Raw genomic sequence first — 14,488 nt, 5'->3', positions numbered from 1 at the left:
CCATCTGTGTTCGAATTTTCTCTTCTTCCCTTCTTTACATTACATTCTTTTCTTCTTCTACTCACACAGGGGAACCTCTATACCTGGGTAAAAGGGATCCCTATTATTATTATTTTTCTGTTCCTTCTTTTTCATATGAGTAGGAGCAAGGACAAGAACATTCTTGTTGAAGCAGACCCTGAACCTGAAAGGACTCTGAAGAGGAAACTAAGAGAAGCTAAAATACAACAATCCAGAGATAACCTTACAGAAATTTTCGAACAAGAAGAGGATATGGCAGCCAAAAATAACAATAATGCAAGGAGGATGCTTGGTGACTTTACTGCACCTAATTCCAATTTACATGGAAGAAGCATCTCCATCCCTACCATTGGAGTAAACAATTTTGAGCTGAAACCTCAATTAGTTTCTCTGATGCAACAAAACTGCAAGTTTCATGGACTTCCATCTAAAGATCCCTTTCAGTTCTTAACTGAATTCTTGCAGATCTGTGATACTGTTAAGACTAATGGAGTAGATCCTGAAGTCTACAGGCTCATGCTTTTCCCTTTTGCTGTGAGAGATAGAGCTAGAGTGTGGTTAGACTCTCAACCCAAAGATAGCCTGAACTCTTGGGATAAGCTGGTCACAGCTTTCTTAGCCAAGTTCTTTCCTCCTCAAAAGCTGAGTAAGCTTAGAGTAGATGTTCAAACCTTCAGACAAAAGGAAGGTGAATCCCTCTATGAAGCTTGGGAGAGATACAAGCAACTGACCAAAAAGTGTCCTTCTGATATGCTTTCAGAATGGACCATCCTGAATATATTCTATGATGGTCTGTCTGAATTAGCTAAGATGTCATTGGATACTTCTATAGGTGGATCCATTCACCTAAAGAAAATGCCTGCAGAAGCTCAAGAACTCATTGACATGGTTGCTAATAACCAGTTCATGTACACTTCTGAGAGGAATCCTGTGAGTAAAGGGACGCCTCAGAAGAAGGGAGTTCTTGAAATTGATACTCTGAATGCCATATTGGCCCAGAATAAAATATTGACTCAGCAAGTCAATATGATTTCTCAGAGTCTGAATGGAATGCAAGCTGCATCCAATAGTACTCAAGAGCCATCTTCTAAAGAAGAAGCTGATGATCCTGAGAACCCTGCAATAGCAAAGGTGAATTATATGGGTGAAACTTATGGAAACACCTATAATCCCTCATGGAGAAATCACCCAAATCTCTCATGGAAGGATCAACAAAAGCCTCAACAAGGCTTTAATAATGGTGGAAGAAACAGGTTTAGCAATAGCAAGCCTTTTCCATCATCCACTCAGCAATAGACAGAGAATTCTGAGCAGAATCCATCTAACTTAGCAAATTTAGTCTCTGATCTATCTAAGGCCACTATGAGTTTCATGAATGAAACAAGGTCCTCCATTAGAAATTTGGAAGCACAAGTGGGCCAGCTGAGTAAAAGAATCACTAAAACCCCTCCTAGTACTCTCCCAAGCAATACAGAAGAGAATCCAAAAGGAGAGTGCAAGGCCATTGAATTAATTACCATGGCCGAACCTGTAAGGGAGGTTGAGGACGTGAATCCCAAGGAGGAAGACCTCCTGGGACGTCCAGTGATCAACAAGGAGTTTCCCTCTGAGGAACCAAAGGAATCTGAGACTCATCTAGAGACCATAGAGATTCCATTAAACCTCCTTACGCCCTTCATGAGCTCTGATGAGTATTCTTCTTCTGAAGAGAATGAGGATGTTACTGAAGAGCAAGTTGCCAAGTTCCTTGGTGCAATCATGAAGCTGAATGCCAATTTATTTGGTAGTGAGACTTGGGGAGATGAACCTCCCCTGTTCACCAATGAACTAAATGCATTGGATCAACTGAGATTGCCTCAGAAGAAGCAAGATCCTGGAAAGTTCCTAATACCTTTCACGATAGGCACCATGACCTTTGAGAAGGCTCTATGTGACCTTGGGTCAGGGATAAACCTCATGCCACTCTCTGTAATGGAAAAACTGGGAATCTTTGAGGTACAAGCTGCTAAAATCTCATTAGAGATGGCAGACAATTCCAGAAAATAGGCTTATGAACAAGTAGAGGACATATTAGTAAAGGTTAGGTTGAAGGCCTTTACATCTCTGCTGATTTCATAATCCTAGATACTGGGAAGGATGAGGATGAATCCATCATCCTTGGAAGACCCTTCCTAGCCACAGCAAGAGCTGTGATTGATGTTAACAGAGGTGAACTAGTCCTTCAATTGAATGAGGACTCCCTTGAGTTTAAAACTCAAGGACATCCTTCTGTAAACATGGAAAAGAGGCACAATAAGCTTCTCTCAAAACAGAGTCAACCAGAGCCCCCACAGTCAAACTCTAAGTTTGGTGTTGGGAGGCCACAACCAAACTCTAAGTTTGGTGTTGAACTCCCATATCCAAACTCTAAGTTTGGTGTTGGGGAGTCTCAACAATACTCTAAACATCTGTGAGGCTCCATGAGAGCCCACTGTCAAGCTATTGACATTAAAGAAGCGCTTGTTGGGAGGTAACCCAATTTTTATTTATCTAATTTTAATTTTATTTTATTGTTCTTTCATGTTTTATTAGGTTCATGATCATGTGGAGTCATAAAATAAATAAAAAATCAAAAACAGAATCAAAAACAGCAGAAGAAAAATCACACCCTGGAGGAAGGGCTTACTGGCGTTTAAACGCCAGTAAGGAGCATCTGGCTGGCGTTCAATGCCAGAACAGAGCATGGATCTGGCGTTGAACGCCCAAAACAAGCAGCATCCTGGCGTTCAGACGCCAGGAATGCACACTGAGGAAAGCTGGCACTGAACGCCAGAAACAAGCATAGAACTGGCGTTCAACGCCAGAAACATGCTGCATCTGGGCACTGAACGCCCAGAACAAGCATCAATTCGGCGTTTAAACGTCAGAATTGCATGCAAAGGCATTTTACATGCCTAATTGGTGCAGGGATGCAATTCCTTGACACCTCAGCATCTGTGGTCCCCACAGGATCATCTCAGCATCTGTGGACCCCACAAGATCCCCACCTACCTCCACTCATATTCTTCCCTCTTCTAAATGTTCATCCTCTCTTCCCAATAAACACCCTTCCCCAAAACCCTTCACCAATCACCTCAAGCTCTCTTCCCTATTACCTATTCACCACTCACATCCACCCACTCTTCCCCATAAACCTACTTCATACACCCCACCTACCTTCAAAATTCAAAATCACTTTCCCACCCAAACCCACCCTAAATAGCCGAAACTAACCCCTCTCCCTTCACTATATAAACCCCTCCATTCTTCTTCAATTTCACACAACACAACCCCCTCCTCCTCTTCTTGGCCGAAACACATCTCTCTCTCCCTCTCCTCCATTTCTTCTTCTTCTTCATCTATTCTTTCTTTTCTTGCTCGAGGGTGAGCAATATTCTAAGTTTGGTGTGGTAAACGCATAAAGCTTTTTGTTTTTCCATTACCATGGCACCTAAGACCGGAGAATCCTCTAGAAAAGGGAAAAGGAAGACAAAAGCTTCCACCTCCGAGTCATGGGAGATGGAAAGATCCATCTCCAAAGCCCATCAAGACCACTTCTATGATGTTGTGGCCAAGAAGAATGTGATCCCCGAGGTCCCTTTCAAACTCAAGAGAAATGAGTATCCGGAAATCCAACATGAAATCCAAAGAAGAGGTTGGGAAGTTCTAACAAAACCCATCCAACAAGTCAGAATTCTAATGGTTCAAGAGTTCTATGCTAATGCATGGATCACTAGGAACCATGATCAAAGTAAGAACCCGAACCCAAAGAATTATCTCACCATGGTTCGGGGGAAATACTTAGATTTTAGTCCGGAAAATGTGAGGGTGGCATTTAACTTGCCTATGATGCAAGGAGATGCACGCCCCTACACTAGAAGGGTCAACTTTGATCAAAGGTTGGACCAAGTCCTCATGGACATATGTGTGGAAGGAGCTCAATGGAAGATTGACTCAAAAGGCAAACCGGTTCAACTTAGAAGACTGGACCTTAAGCCTGTGGCTAGAGGATGGTTGGAGTTCATCCAACGCTCCATCATTCCCACTAGCAACCAATCTGAAGTTACTGTGGATCGAGCCATCATGATTCATAGCATCATGATTGGAGAGGAAGTAGAAGTTCAGGAAGTCATCTCCCTTGAACTCTACAAAATAGCCGAAAAACCCTCCCCCTTGGCAAGGCTAGCTTTCCCTCATCTTATTTGCCATCTATGTTACTCAGCTAGAGCTTTCATAGAAGGAGACATTCCCATTGAGGAAGAGAAGCCCATTACTAAGAAAAGGATGGAGCAAACAAGAGAGCCCACTCATGGAGCTCAAGAAACACGTGAGGAAGCTCATCATCAAGAAATCCCTGAGATACCTCAAGGGATGCACTTTCCTCCATATAATTTTTGGGAGCAAATCAACACCTCCCTAGGAGAACTAAGTTCCAACATGGGACAACTAAGGGTGGAACACCAAGAGCACTCCATCATCCTCCATGAAATTAGAGAAGATCAAAGAGCTATGAGGGAGGAGCAACAAAGACAAGGAAGAGACATAGAAGAGCTCAAGGACATCATTGGTTCCTCAAGAAGAAAACGCCACCATCACTAAGGTGGACTCATTCCTTGTTCTTAAATTTTACTGTTTTTCGATTTTTAAGCTTTATGTTCATTTATGTTTGTGTCTTATTACATGATCATTAGTGTCTAAGTGTCTATGCCTTAAAGTAGTGAATATGAATCCATCACCTCTCTTAAATGAAAAAATGTTTTAATTACAAAAGAACAAGAAGTACATGAGTTTTGAATTTATCCTTGAACTTAGTTTAATTATTTTGATGTGGAGACAATACTTTTTGTTTTCTGAATGAATGCTTGAACTGTGCATATGTCTTTTGAAGTTGATGTTTTAGAATGTTAAATATGTTGGCTCTTGAAAGAATGATGAATAGGAGACATGTTATTTGATAATCTGAAAAATCATAAAAATGATTCTTGAAGCAAGAAAAAGCAGTGAATACAAAAGCCTGCAGAAAAAAAATGGCGAAAAAAAAGAGAAAAGAAAAAGAAAAAACAAGCAGAAAAAGCCAAAAGCTCTTAAAACCAAGAGGCAAGAGCAAAAAGCCAATAAACCTTGAAACCAAAAGGCAAGAGTAAATAAAAAGGATCCCAAGGCTTTGAGCATCAGTGAATAGGAGGGCCTAAAGGAATAAAATCTTGGCCTAAGCGGCTAAACCAAGCTGTCCCTAACCATGTGCTTGTGGCGTGAAGGTGTCAAATGAAAACTTGAGACTGAGCGGTTAAAGTCAAGGTCCAAAGCAAAAGAAGAGTGTGCTTAAGAACCCTGGACACCTCTAATTAGGGACTTTAGCAAAGCTGAGTCACAATCTGAAAAGGTTCACCCAGTTATGTGTCTGTGGCATTTATGTATCCGGTGGTAATACTGGGAAACAAAGTGCTTAGGGTCACGGCCAAGACTCATAAAGTAGCCGTGTTCAAGAATCAACATACTGAACTAGGAGAATCACTAACACTATCTGAACTCTGAGTTCCTATAGATGCCAATCATTCTGAACTTCAATGGATAAAGTGAGATGCCAAAACTATTCAAGAGGCAAAAAGCTACAAGTCCCGCTCATCTGATTGGAGCTATGTTTCATTAATAGTTTGAAATTTATAGTATATTCTCTTCTTTTTATCCTATTTGATTTTCAGTTGCTTGGGGACAAGCAACAATTTAAGTTTGGTGTTCTGATGAGCGGATAATTTATACACTTTTTGGCATTGTTTTTAGTATGTTTTTAGTAGGATCTAGTTACTTTTAGGGATATTTTTATTAGTTTTTATGTTAAATTCACATTTCTGGACTTTAGTATGAGTTTGTGTGTTTTTCTGTGATTTTAGGTATTTTCTGGCTGAAATTGAGAGACTTGAGCAAAAATCAGATTCAGAGGTTGAAGAAGGACTGCCGATGCTGTTGGATTCTGACCTCCCTACACTCAAAGTAGATTTTCTGGAGCTACAGAACTCAAAATGGCGCGCTTTCAATTGCGTTGGAAAGTAGACATCCAGAGCTTTCCAGAAATATATAATAGTCCATACTTTGGTCGAGTTTAGATGACGCAAAAGGGCGTTGAACGCCAGTTCTATGCTACAGTCTGGAGTTAAACGCCAGAAACACGTCACGAACCAGAGTTGAATGCCAGAAACACGTTACAACCTGGCGTTCAACTCCAGAAAGAGCCTCTGCACGTGTAACATTCAAGCTCAGCCCAAGCACACACCAAGTGGGCCCCGGAAGTGGATTTATGCATCAATTACTTACTTCTATAAACCCTAGTAACTAGTTTAGTATAAATAGAACTTTTTACTAATCTTCGGATCATCTTATGATTTTTAGTTCATCTTTAGATCATATTGATCATGTTTGGGGCTGGCAATTCGGCCATGCCTGGACCTTTCACTTATGTATTTTCAACGGTAGAGTTTCTACACTCCATAGATTAAGGTGTGGAGCTCTGCTGTTCCTCACGAATTAATGCAAAGTACTACTGTTTCTCTATTCAACTCAACTTATTCTGCTTCTAAGATATTCATTCGCAATTCAATATGAATGTGATGAACGTAACAATCATCATCATTCCCATACGAACGCGTGCCTGACAACCACTTCCGTTCCACCTTAGATTGGATGATTATCTCTTGGATCTCTTAATCAGAATCTTCGTGGTATAAGCTAGATTGATGGCGGCATTCATGAGAATCCGGAAAGTCTAAACCTTGTCTGTGGTATTCCGAGTAGGATTCAGGGATTGAATGACTGTGACAAACTTCAAACTCGCGAGTGCTGGGCGTAGTGACAGACGCAAAAGGATAGTAAATCCTATTCCAGTATGATCGAGAACCTCCAGATGATTAGCCATGCAGTGACAGTGCATCGGACCATTTTCACAGAGAGGATGGGATGTAGCCATTGACAACGGTGATGCCTCCAGATGATTAGCCATGCAATGACAGCGCATCGGACCATTTTCACAGAGAGGATGAGATGTAGCCATTGACGACGGTGATGCCCTTACATAAAGTTTGCCATGGAAAGGAGTAGGACTGATTGGATGAAGACAGCAGGAAAGCAGAAGTTCAAAAGAACGAAAGCATCTCTATATGCTTATCTGAAATTCTCACCAATGAATTACATAAGTATTTCTATCTTTATTTTCTATTTATTTATTATTATTATTCGAAAAACTCCATAACCATTTGATATCCGCCTGACTGAGATTTACAAGGTGACCATAGCTTGCTTCATACCGACAATCTCCGTGGGATCGACCCTTACTCACGTAAGGTTTTATTACTTGGACGACCCAGTGCACTTGCTGGTTAGTTGTGCGAAGTTGTGAAGTTATGTTTGGACCATGGTATTGTGCACCAGTTTGTTGGCGCCATTGCCAGGGAGAGAATGAACAACAAATTTTACAACCTCAGAGTAACAATTTCACATACCAAGCCCCCATGCTTGTTTTGTCTCCATGTCTTTGGTGACAAGCAAGCTTTGATCAGCTGGGTTTTGTTTGGGTTGGTTTGTTGGTTGCTGGGCCCATGTTTGGTCTTTGGAGTCAAGGGAAGTCAAGAGTTTTCTATCTTGTTTGGCGCGTCATGTTTAATGAATCTCTTTGGTTTTTTCGAGGCATTTACGGTTGTCACTTGGTTTACCCACTACGTTAGTGGGCTTGGTGATATTATTTGGTTTTTGTTTTGGGAACTGACGCTCTGTTACCTCACAGTCTTTCTGATTTTATCTTGGACCATGAACTGTAGAGGTTAGTATTTTCTCTCCCACTTTACTGTTTTTTTTTTACTTTTGTTATGGTGAAAGATAAAGAGAAAAAGGTGGCTGTTGAAGAGAAGAAAGATAACCCATATCATTGGGTTAATGATGATGTGAAAACTCGTTCTTCTTCGTATGTTGATTCGACATCTATGCGTGAACTAGAAAGTTTGAAAGTTATGAGAGAGGGTTCTAGTGTGGGTGTGCAGTTGCTTCCCTGTTCAACTGATGATAGGGTTTGCGAGAGGAGGGGGGATTGGGAATATTTTTACATGTATACTCCCTGTTTTACGGAGTTAGGTGTGAAGTTACCTTTTTTTGCATTCGAGTGTGACTTGTTGACCCAACTAAACTGTGCGCCTTCTCAACTACACCCAAATTCATGGGCTTTCCTTCGTGCTTTCCAGTGCTTAATGGATTTCTTGTCGTTTCCTTGTTCCCTTTCTCTATTCTTCTTGCTGTTTCAGTCTAAAGGGGTTAGGAAAGGGTTGTGGGTTTGTCTTAGTAATTTCCCCGGTCGTTCCCTCTTCTTGCTTTATAAGTCTTCCTTCAAAAACTTTAAATATTTGTTTGTTAAGGTCCGGTCGTTGGAGGCCGAGTATCCATTTTATCTGGATGACGAGCTCATAGAAAGGTTTCCCTTGTACTGATGTTCCGAGCCATGTCAGATCTTTGAGGCTACCGAGCGAAGTGAGGATGAAGACTGCCTTCTAGAGTTTCTGATTGAGTGTTTTGCTGATGGGGTGTGTTTATCGATCCCCGACCTTCTTCGTCTGCATGATGCAGGTGATAGTGAGAGTTTGAAAGCTTACATAGGTAATGATGGCTGATGTACTGTCTGTTGTGTATTTATTTTGTTTATTTGACTGTTCTTCCTTTTTCAGGTGGGCGAGCTCCTCTTCTCGATCCCTCTCGATTCCAATCTTTTTTGAAAAAGAAAAAGGAGAAGGATGCTGGGGTTTCTGGGGTTCTCAAGGATGGTGGTGGCGAGGCGGCTCAATCTACTGCCCATCCCGCATTGTCACCTAAGAGAAAGAGAGATGAAACGGATCAGTCTTTGGAGGTCATTTCCGAATGTGATAAGGATATTGCTAGAGGTGCTAGGTCTGCATTTGATCGGCAAAGGCGACTTCATGGGTTCATACCAGGGACGAGCACTCATTTTCTATGGAGTGACCAGTTCCCCATAGCCAAGCTCTCTGATAGGGTTTCTCAATACCCTGGCGATATGCTCATGACTCGCCGTATTGGAATGGAGGGAATGGGAAAGTTTATTCAGGTTAGTTTTTGTGTTTATTTATTCTGTTTCTTTTTGCCTTCTTGTGATACTGCCGTTGTTTATGTGTTCTTGTGTTGCTATTGATAGATTGTTGCTTCACGCTTGATGTGCATTGGTCGTACTACCAAATTGATCGGAGCTGAACAGCAGGCAAGTGCGGGGAAAGCTGCCGAGCTGGAGAAGTTGTTGAAGGATAAAGATACTGTAATGGAGAAGGATTTGAAGGAGAAGGACGAGGCTTTTGCGGATGTGACATTGAAGCTGAAGTTGTCTAAGGACGAGGTTAATCGTCTCAGGGATCAAATTCGGCTCCTCCAATCCGACATCGAAGATAGTAACTTGGCTAAAGGTCAGCTGACTTCCTGAGTTCACGAATTAGAGGAGTTGGGTATGGAAATGTTTGCCTCTGGTTTCGATCGGGCTGTTAGTCAGATTTCCACTTTGGCACCTAATTTTGATTGTGCTCGGATGGACGCGACAAAGGTCGTTATTGATGGGAAGTTGGTGGTGGATGGCACAGTGGAGGACCATGACGAGAACGACCCTCCTCCTTGAGTTGTTTTTTTTTTGTTTATATGTTTGGACATGTTTTGTTTGTAATGATGACTTGTTTTGTTTGTGGCCGAGTTATGGTCGGTTTGACATTTTGTGAATACTTGGTTCTTGTTTGGAATTAAGTTATGCGTTGACCGTGGTTAGGTCACTTTGATGATATAGTTATTGTGATAAAATGGTGTATTAAACAGTAGTGTAAGATAGGCGAACAAATAATCAGTTGCATTTGTTTGATTTGGGCGTCCGGCCTCATTAAAACCCTCCTTAGGTAAAAACCCATTTTGGGATAAAAAAATCCTTAAGGGGGAAAAAGAGTACCTTCATTCGCAAAAATGTGCAATTTTATGATCTGTACAACTTTAGTGAAGAGATGTTCCAATTCCCTGAAATTGGTTTTCCTTGTAACGTTTGTAGCTGGTAAGCCCCATTTCGAGCACTCTGGATACTCGGAATGGTCCCTCCCAGTTTACAGCGAGCTTTCCATGGGAGGGAGGTCATCTGGCTTCTTCTGTTCGTCTGAGGACTAAGTCGCCCTCCTCGAATGCCCTTGGCATCACTTTTTTATTGTGCCTTCTTTCTGCCAGTTGTTTCTGAGCTCTTTGTTTAATGGTGGCAATTTCTCGGTCCTCTTCTGTGAGATCAAGCTCGGCATTTCTTGCATTTATATTGTGTTGTTCGTCATATAGGTCGGCTCTTAGTGTGGGGACTCCGACCTCTACCGGGATTAAAGCTTCCGACCCATAGACTAGCTTGAAGGGTGTTTCGCCCATTGTTGTTTGTATTGTGGTGTTGTAACTCCATAATACTTCTGGTATTAGCTCCGCCCATTCCCCTTTTGCATTATCGAGCTTTTTCTTTATTGCCTGCAATATAACTCGGTCTGCAGCTTCGGCCTGCCCATTGGTTTGTGGGTGTTCGACCGAGCTAAAATGGTTGTGTATATTAAAATTTTTTAGAAATGAGCCGAGATTATTATCAGTAAATTGTCTACCATTGTCTGATATTATTTCTTTTGGTATTCCAAATCGGCATATGATATTTTTCCATATGAAAGATCGTACCTTTTCGGCTGTTATTTTTGTTAGAGGTTGTGCTTCTATCCATTTTGAGAAATAGTCTATTGATACTAAAAGAAATTTTACCTGACCTGGAGCTATTGAAAATGGGCCGAGAATGTCGAGCCCCTATCTGTGTAAGGGCCAGCTTACCTCCATGCTGTGCAATGCTTCGGCCGGTTTTGTAGAGATGGCTGCATGCTTTTGACATTTGTCACATGTCTTGACCTTTGTTATGCAATCTCTTTTCATGGTCGGCCAATAATATCCTGTTTGGACGATCTTTGCGGCGAGGGCCTGACCTCCGATGTGGTTCCCACAAACTCCCTCATGGACTTCGTCCATCACCTCTTGTGCCTCATCTTTGTTTAGGAATTTTAGCAATGGTTGTGAAAAACCGCGCTTGTATAGTTCTCCAGCTATGTTTGTGTAGAGGCTTGCTTTTCATCTGAAGTGTTGCGGGTTGAGCTCGTGTCTGGGAATGATACCTGCATTGATGTACTCAAGGAAATGTGTTCTCCAGTCTCGGAGGTGGTTAATGCTTGTTATAGATAATAGTTCAATGCTGGGTTTTTTAAGTGTTAGTTGTGATAATGCCGATGTTTGTGTGTCCGCCCTTGTGGCGGCAAGTTTGGATAATATGTCTGCTCTAACATTCTTTTCTCTATATACATGTAGAATAATAAATGAGCTGAACTTTGAGATGAGATCCTTTGCTATGAGCCAGTATCGCTCTAGCAAGGGATCTTTTACCTGAAATTCTCCTCGGATTTGTTGCACCACTAAGAGGGAATCACAGTGTGCTGTCAGGCTTTTTGCTTGGAAATTTAGGGCGAGCTTAAGTCCCGCTATGAGGGCCTCATATTCGGCCTGATTGTTGCTTTCCGGGAAGTGGAACTGGAGGGATTGCTCGGCCACCACTTTGTCCCCTTCTTTAAGGATTATCCCAGCTCCGCTTCCTCCTCGGCTGGACGCCCCGTCGACGTGTAATTCCCAAAATTTATTGTGCTCGTCCTGGGTTAGTTCTGAGACGAAGTCTGCAAGGATCTGTGCTTTTAATGCCGATCTTGGTTGAAATTGGATATCGAATTCCGAGAGCTCGATGGACCACTTGATCAGACGTCCGGCCAGTTCTGGTTTTGTTAGTATTTGTCTTAGTGGTTGGTTTGTCCTTACTATTATTGTGTGACTTTGGAAATAATGCCTTAGTCTTCTTGCCGTTATCACGAGTGCTAAAGCTAGCTGTTCTATCCTCAGATATTTTTGTTCCGTTGATTGCATGACTCTACTGACGAAGTACACCGGTTGTTGTGTTTTTCCTGTCTCAATGACCAGAGCTGATCTTATAGAATAATTAGAAACAGATATGTATAAGTATAAAGGTTTACCGACTTCCGGTCTTTGCAGCACGGGTGGTGATGATAGAATGGTTTTGAGTTCGGTGAACGCTTTCTCGCATTCTTTTGTCCATGGAAACCTTTTATTCTTTGATATTGTTTGGAAGAAATGATATGATCGGCTTGATGCTGTTGGCAAGAACCGAGATAGTGCCGCTACCTTTCCTGCTAGTTGTTGTACTTCTTTTATTGTTTTAAGGCTCGCCATGTTAAGTATTGCCTCACATTTCTCAGGGTTTGCTTCAATTCCTCGTGAGGTCAACATGAATCCAAGGAATTTGCCTCCTTGTACCCCGAAGGCACATTTCTCGGGGTTGAGTCTCATGTTGTTTGCTCGGATTTGTTCGAATACCTCCTTGAGGTCATCGCAGTGTGATTTTTCCCGTGTAGTTTTGGCGACCATATCGTCCACATAGATTCCATGTTCCGACCTATTTGATGGCGGAAAACTTTGTCCATCAGTCGTTGGTAGGTTGCGCCTGCATTCTTTAGGCCAAATGGCATTACTCTATAACAAAAATTTCCATGCTCGGTTATAAATGCTGTTTTGCTTTGGTCTTCTGGATGCATAAGGATCTGGTTGTAGCCAGAGTATGCATCCATGAAGCTCAAGCTTTTGAAACATGATGCATTATCTACGAGTTTATCAATGCAAGGTAAAGGATAAGCATCTTTAGGGCATGCCTTATTTAAATCTGTAAAGTCGACGCACATGCGCCATTTACCTGAGTTTTTTCTTACCATTACCACGTTCAAGAGCCATGTGGTGAATCTAATTTCTCTGATGAAATTAGCTTTAAGAAGTTTTCCAGTTTCTTCTAGGGTTGCCTTTGACTTTTCGGCTCCAAGATTCCTTTTCTTTTGAGCTATGGGTCGGCTGGTTCTGTCCGTGGCGAGCTTGTGGCAGATGATGTTTGGGTCTATACCTGGCATGTCTACTGGGGTCCAGGCAAATAAGTCAGCATTGTCTTGTAGTACTTTTATGAGCTCCGATCTTTCTTTTCCTTGTAGTGCCTGACTGATGTATGTGACATGCTCCGGTTTCGACGTCAGCGGGACCTTCATGAGCTCGTCCGCTGGCTGAGGTCTTTCTTGGGTGTCTTCTCTGGGGTCAAGCTCTGCTAGGGACAATACCTCGTTTGTGCTATGAATTGCTTTGACCTCTTGTTGGAACTCATGTCTTGCGATCGACCTTTTCAGGCTTGCGTTATAGCACTGCCGAGCTTGTTGGCGATTTGAGTGGAGTGTAGCTATTCTACCGTCCTGTGCCTGAAATTTAACACATAGATAAAAAGTGGATACTACTGCCCTGAACATGTTCAGAGCAGGTCTTCCGAGAATGATATTGTAAGGGCTTGGGCAGTCAACTACCAGATATTGCATATCAATGGTTCGTGACAATGAGCCCTCTCCCATCATTGTCTTTAACCATATGTATCCTTTAATTGGGACCCTTTCTCCAGAGAATCCTACCAGTTCTCCAGATGAAGGTTGCATGAGTTTTTCTGATAATTTCATTTTTAGGAAAGTAGAGTAAAAAAGAACATCTGCACTGCTACCTGAGTCCAAAATGACTTTTCTTACCAGTAATTCGCCTGTTTGGATGGAAATTACCACTGGGTCATCCAGGTTTGGTGCCGCCGAGCATATATCTTCCTGGCTAAAAGTGATATTGAGGTCGGGCGCACTTTTGGTGTTTTGTGGTGTTGTACCTTCGAATGCCAACATTGCGTGGTAGCTTCGTTTTCGCGCCGACGTTGTCTCGCCTCCCCTGGCGAATCTTCCGGATATGCAGTTTATGATGCTTTTGGGTGGAGCGTTGTTCGACCATTTGTTGTCCTCCTTATGCCCCGGAGCTTGATGACGCTCTTCTCGGTCCTTGTTACCCTCTTTGTGCTTTCTCCCTTTGATGTATTTGTCGAGGAGGCCTTGCCAAGCTAGTCTTTCTAGTAGATCTTTAGCTATCATGCACTCATCAGTTGTATGTCCATACTTCTGATGGAAAGTGCAGTGTTTGCTTTTGTCGATGAAGCGCTGATCTTGGTAGTTTCCTGCCCTTGCTGGAGGTTTTATGATCTTAGCACTGAGGATTTCTTTAATTATCTTTTCCTCTTTGTGTTGAATTCGGTGTAATTGTCAAATTTTAGGGTCAGTCTGAAGGGCTTTCTGGAGTCTTTGATATTTGCCGACCTTGTGGCTCTGTCATCCTCTCTGTTTAGTTGTTTTCTCTCTGTTCTTTCGGCTTCACGGAGCTCTTCAATCTTCATCTGTCCTGCTGCCCTTTCTCGAAATTCTTCGAGTGTCTTTGGCTTAGTTACCACGATTGTTTCTCTGAATTTTCCAGG

At 42.2% G+C, this 14,488-nt stretch overlaps 2 protein-coding genes and 1 non-coding gene across 3 annotated transcripts; all 3 read right to left on the bottom strand.

The window, feature by feature from the left end:
* Nucleotides 1-669: 669 nt before the first annotated feature.
* On the bottom strand, nt 670-777 carry LOC112726044 (small nucleolar RNA R71). Its single transcript, XR_003165114.1, has one exon. It is a non-coding gene; the product is annotated as a small nucleolar RNA R71 (small nucleolar RNA).
* A 9,408-nt stretch (nt 778-10,185) lies between these two features.
* Nucleotides 10,186-11,091, bottom strand: LOC140176188 (uncharacterized). Its single transcript, XM_072206088.1, has 2 exons — nt 10,900-11,091; nt 10,186-10,584 (listed from the first exon to the last, which is right to left on the bottom strand). The coding sequence occupies exons 1-2, from the start codon at nt 11,089-11,091 to the stop codon at nt 10,186-10,188; spliced, it is 591 nt and encodes a 196-aa protein (XP_072062189.1).
* Nucleotides 11,092-11,190: 99 nt separating this feature from the next.
* Nucleotides 11,191-14,111, bottom strand: LOC140176187 (uncharacterized). Its single transcript, XM_072206087.1, has 2 exons — nt 12,885-14,111; nt 11,191-12,651 (listed from the first exon to the last, which is right to left on the bottom strand). The coding sequence occupies exons 1-2, from the start codon at nt 14,109-14,111 to the stop codon at nt 11,191-11,193; spliced, it is 2,688 nt and encodes an 895-aa protein (XP_072062188.1).
* Nucleotides 14,112-14,488: the final 377 nt, after the last annotated feature.

This window comes from Arachis hypogaea, chromosome 11, assembly GCF_003086295.3.
Source record: "Arachis hypogaea cultivar Tifrunner chromosome 11, arahy.Tifrunner.gnm2.J5K5, whole genome shotgun sequence".
NCBI classification, from domain to species: domain Eukaryota; kingdom Viridiplantae; phylum Streptophyta; class Magnoliopsida; order Fabales; family Fabaceae; genus Arachis; species Arachis hypogaea.
The sequence above is the reverse complement of the archived record's forward strand: the minus strand, read 5'-3'. Positions and strand labels throughout refer to the sequence as shown.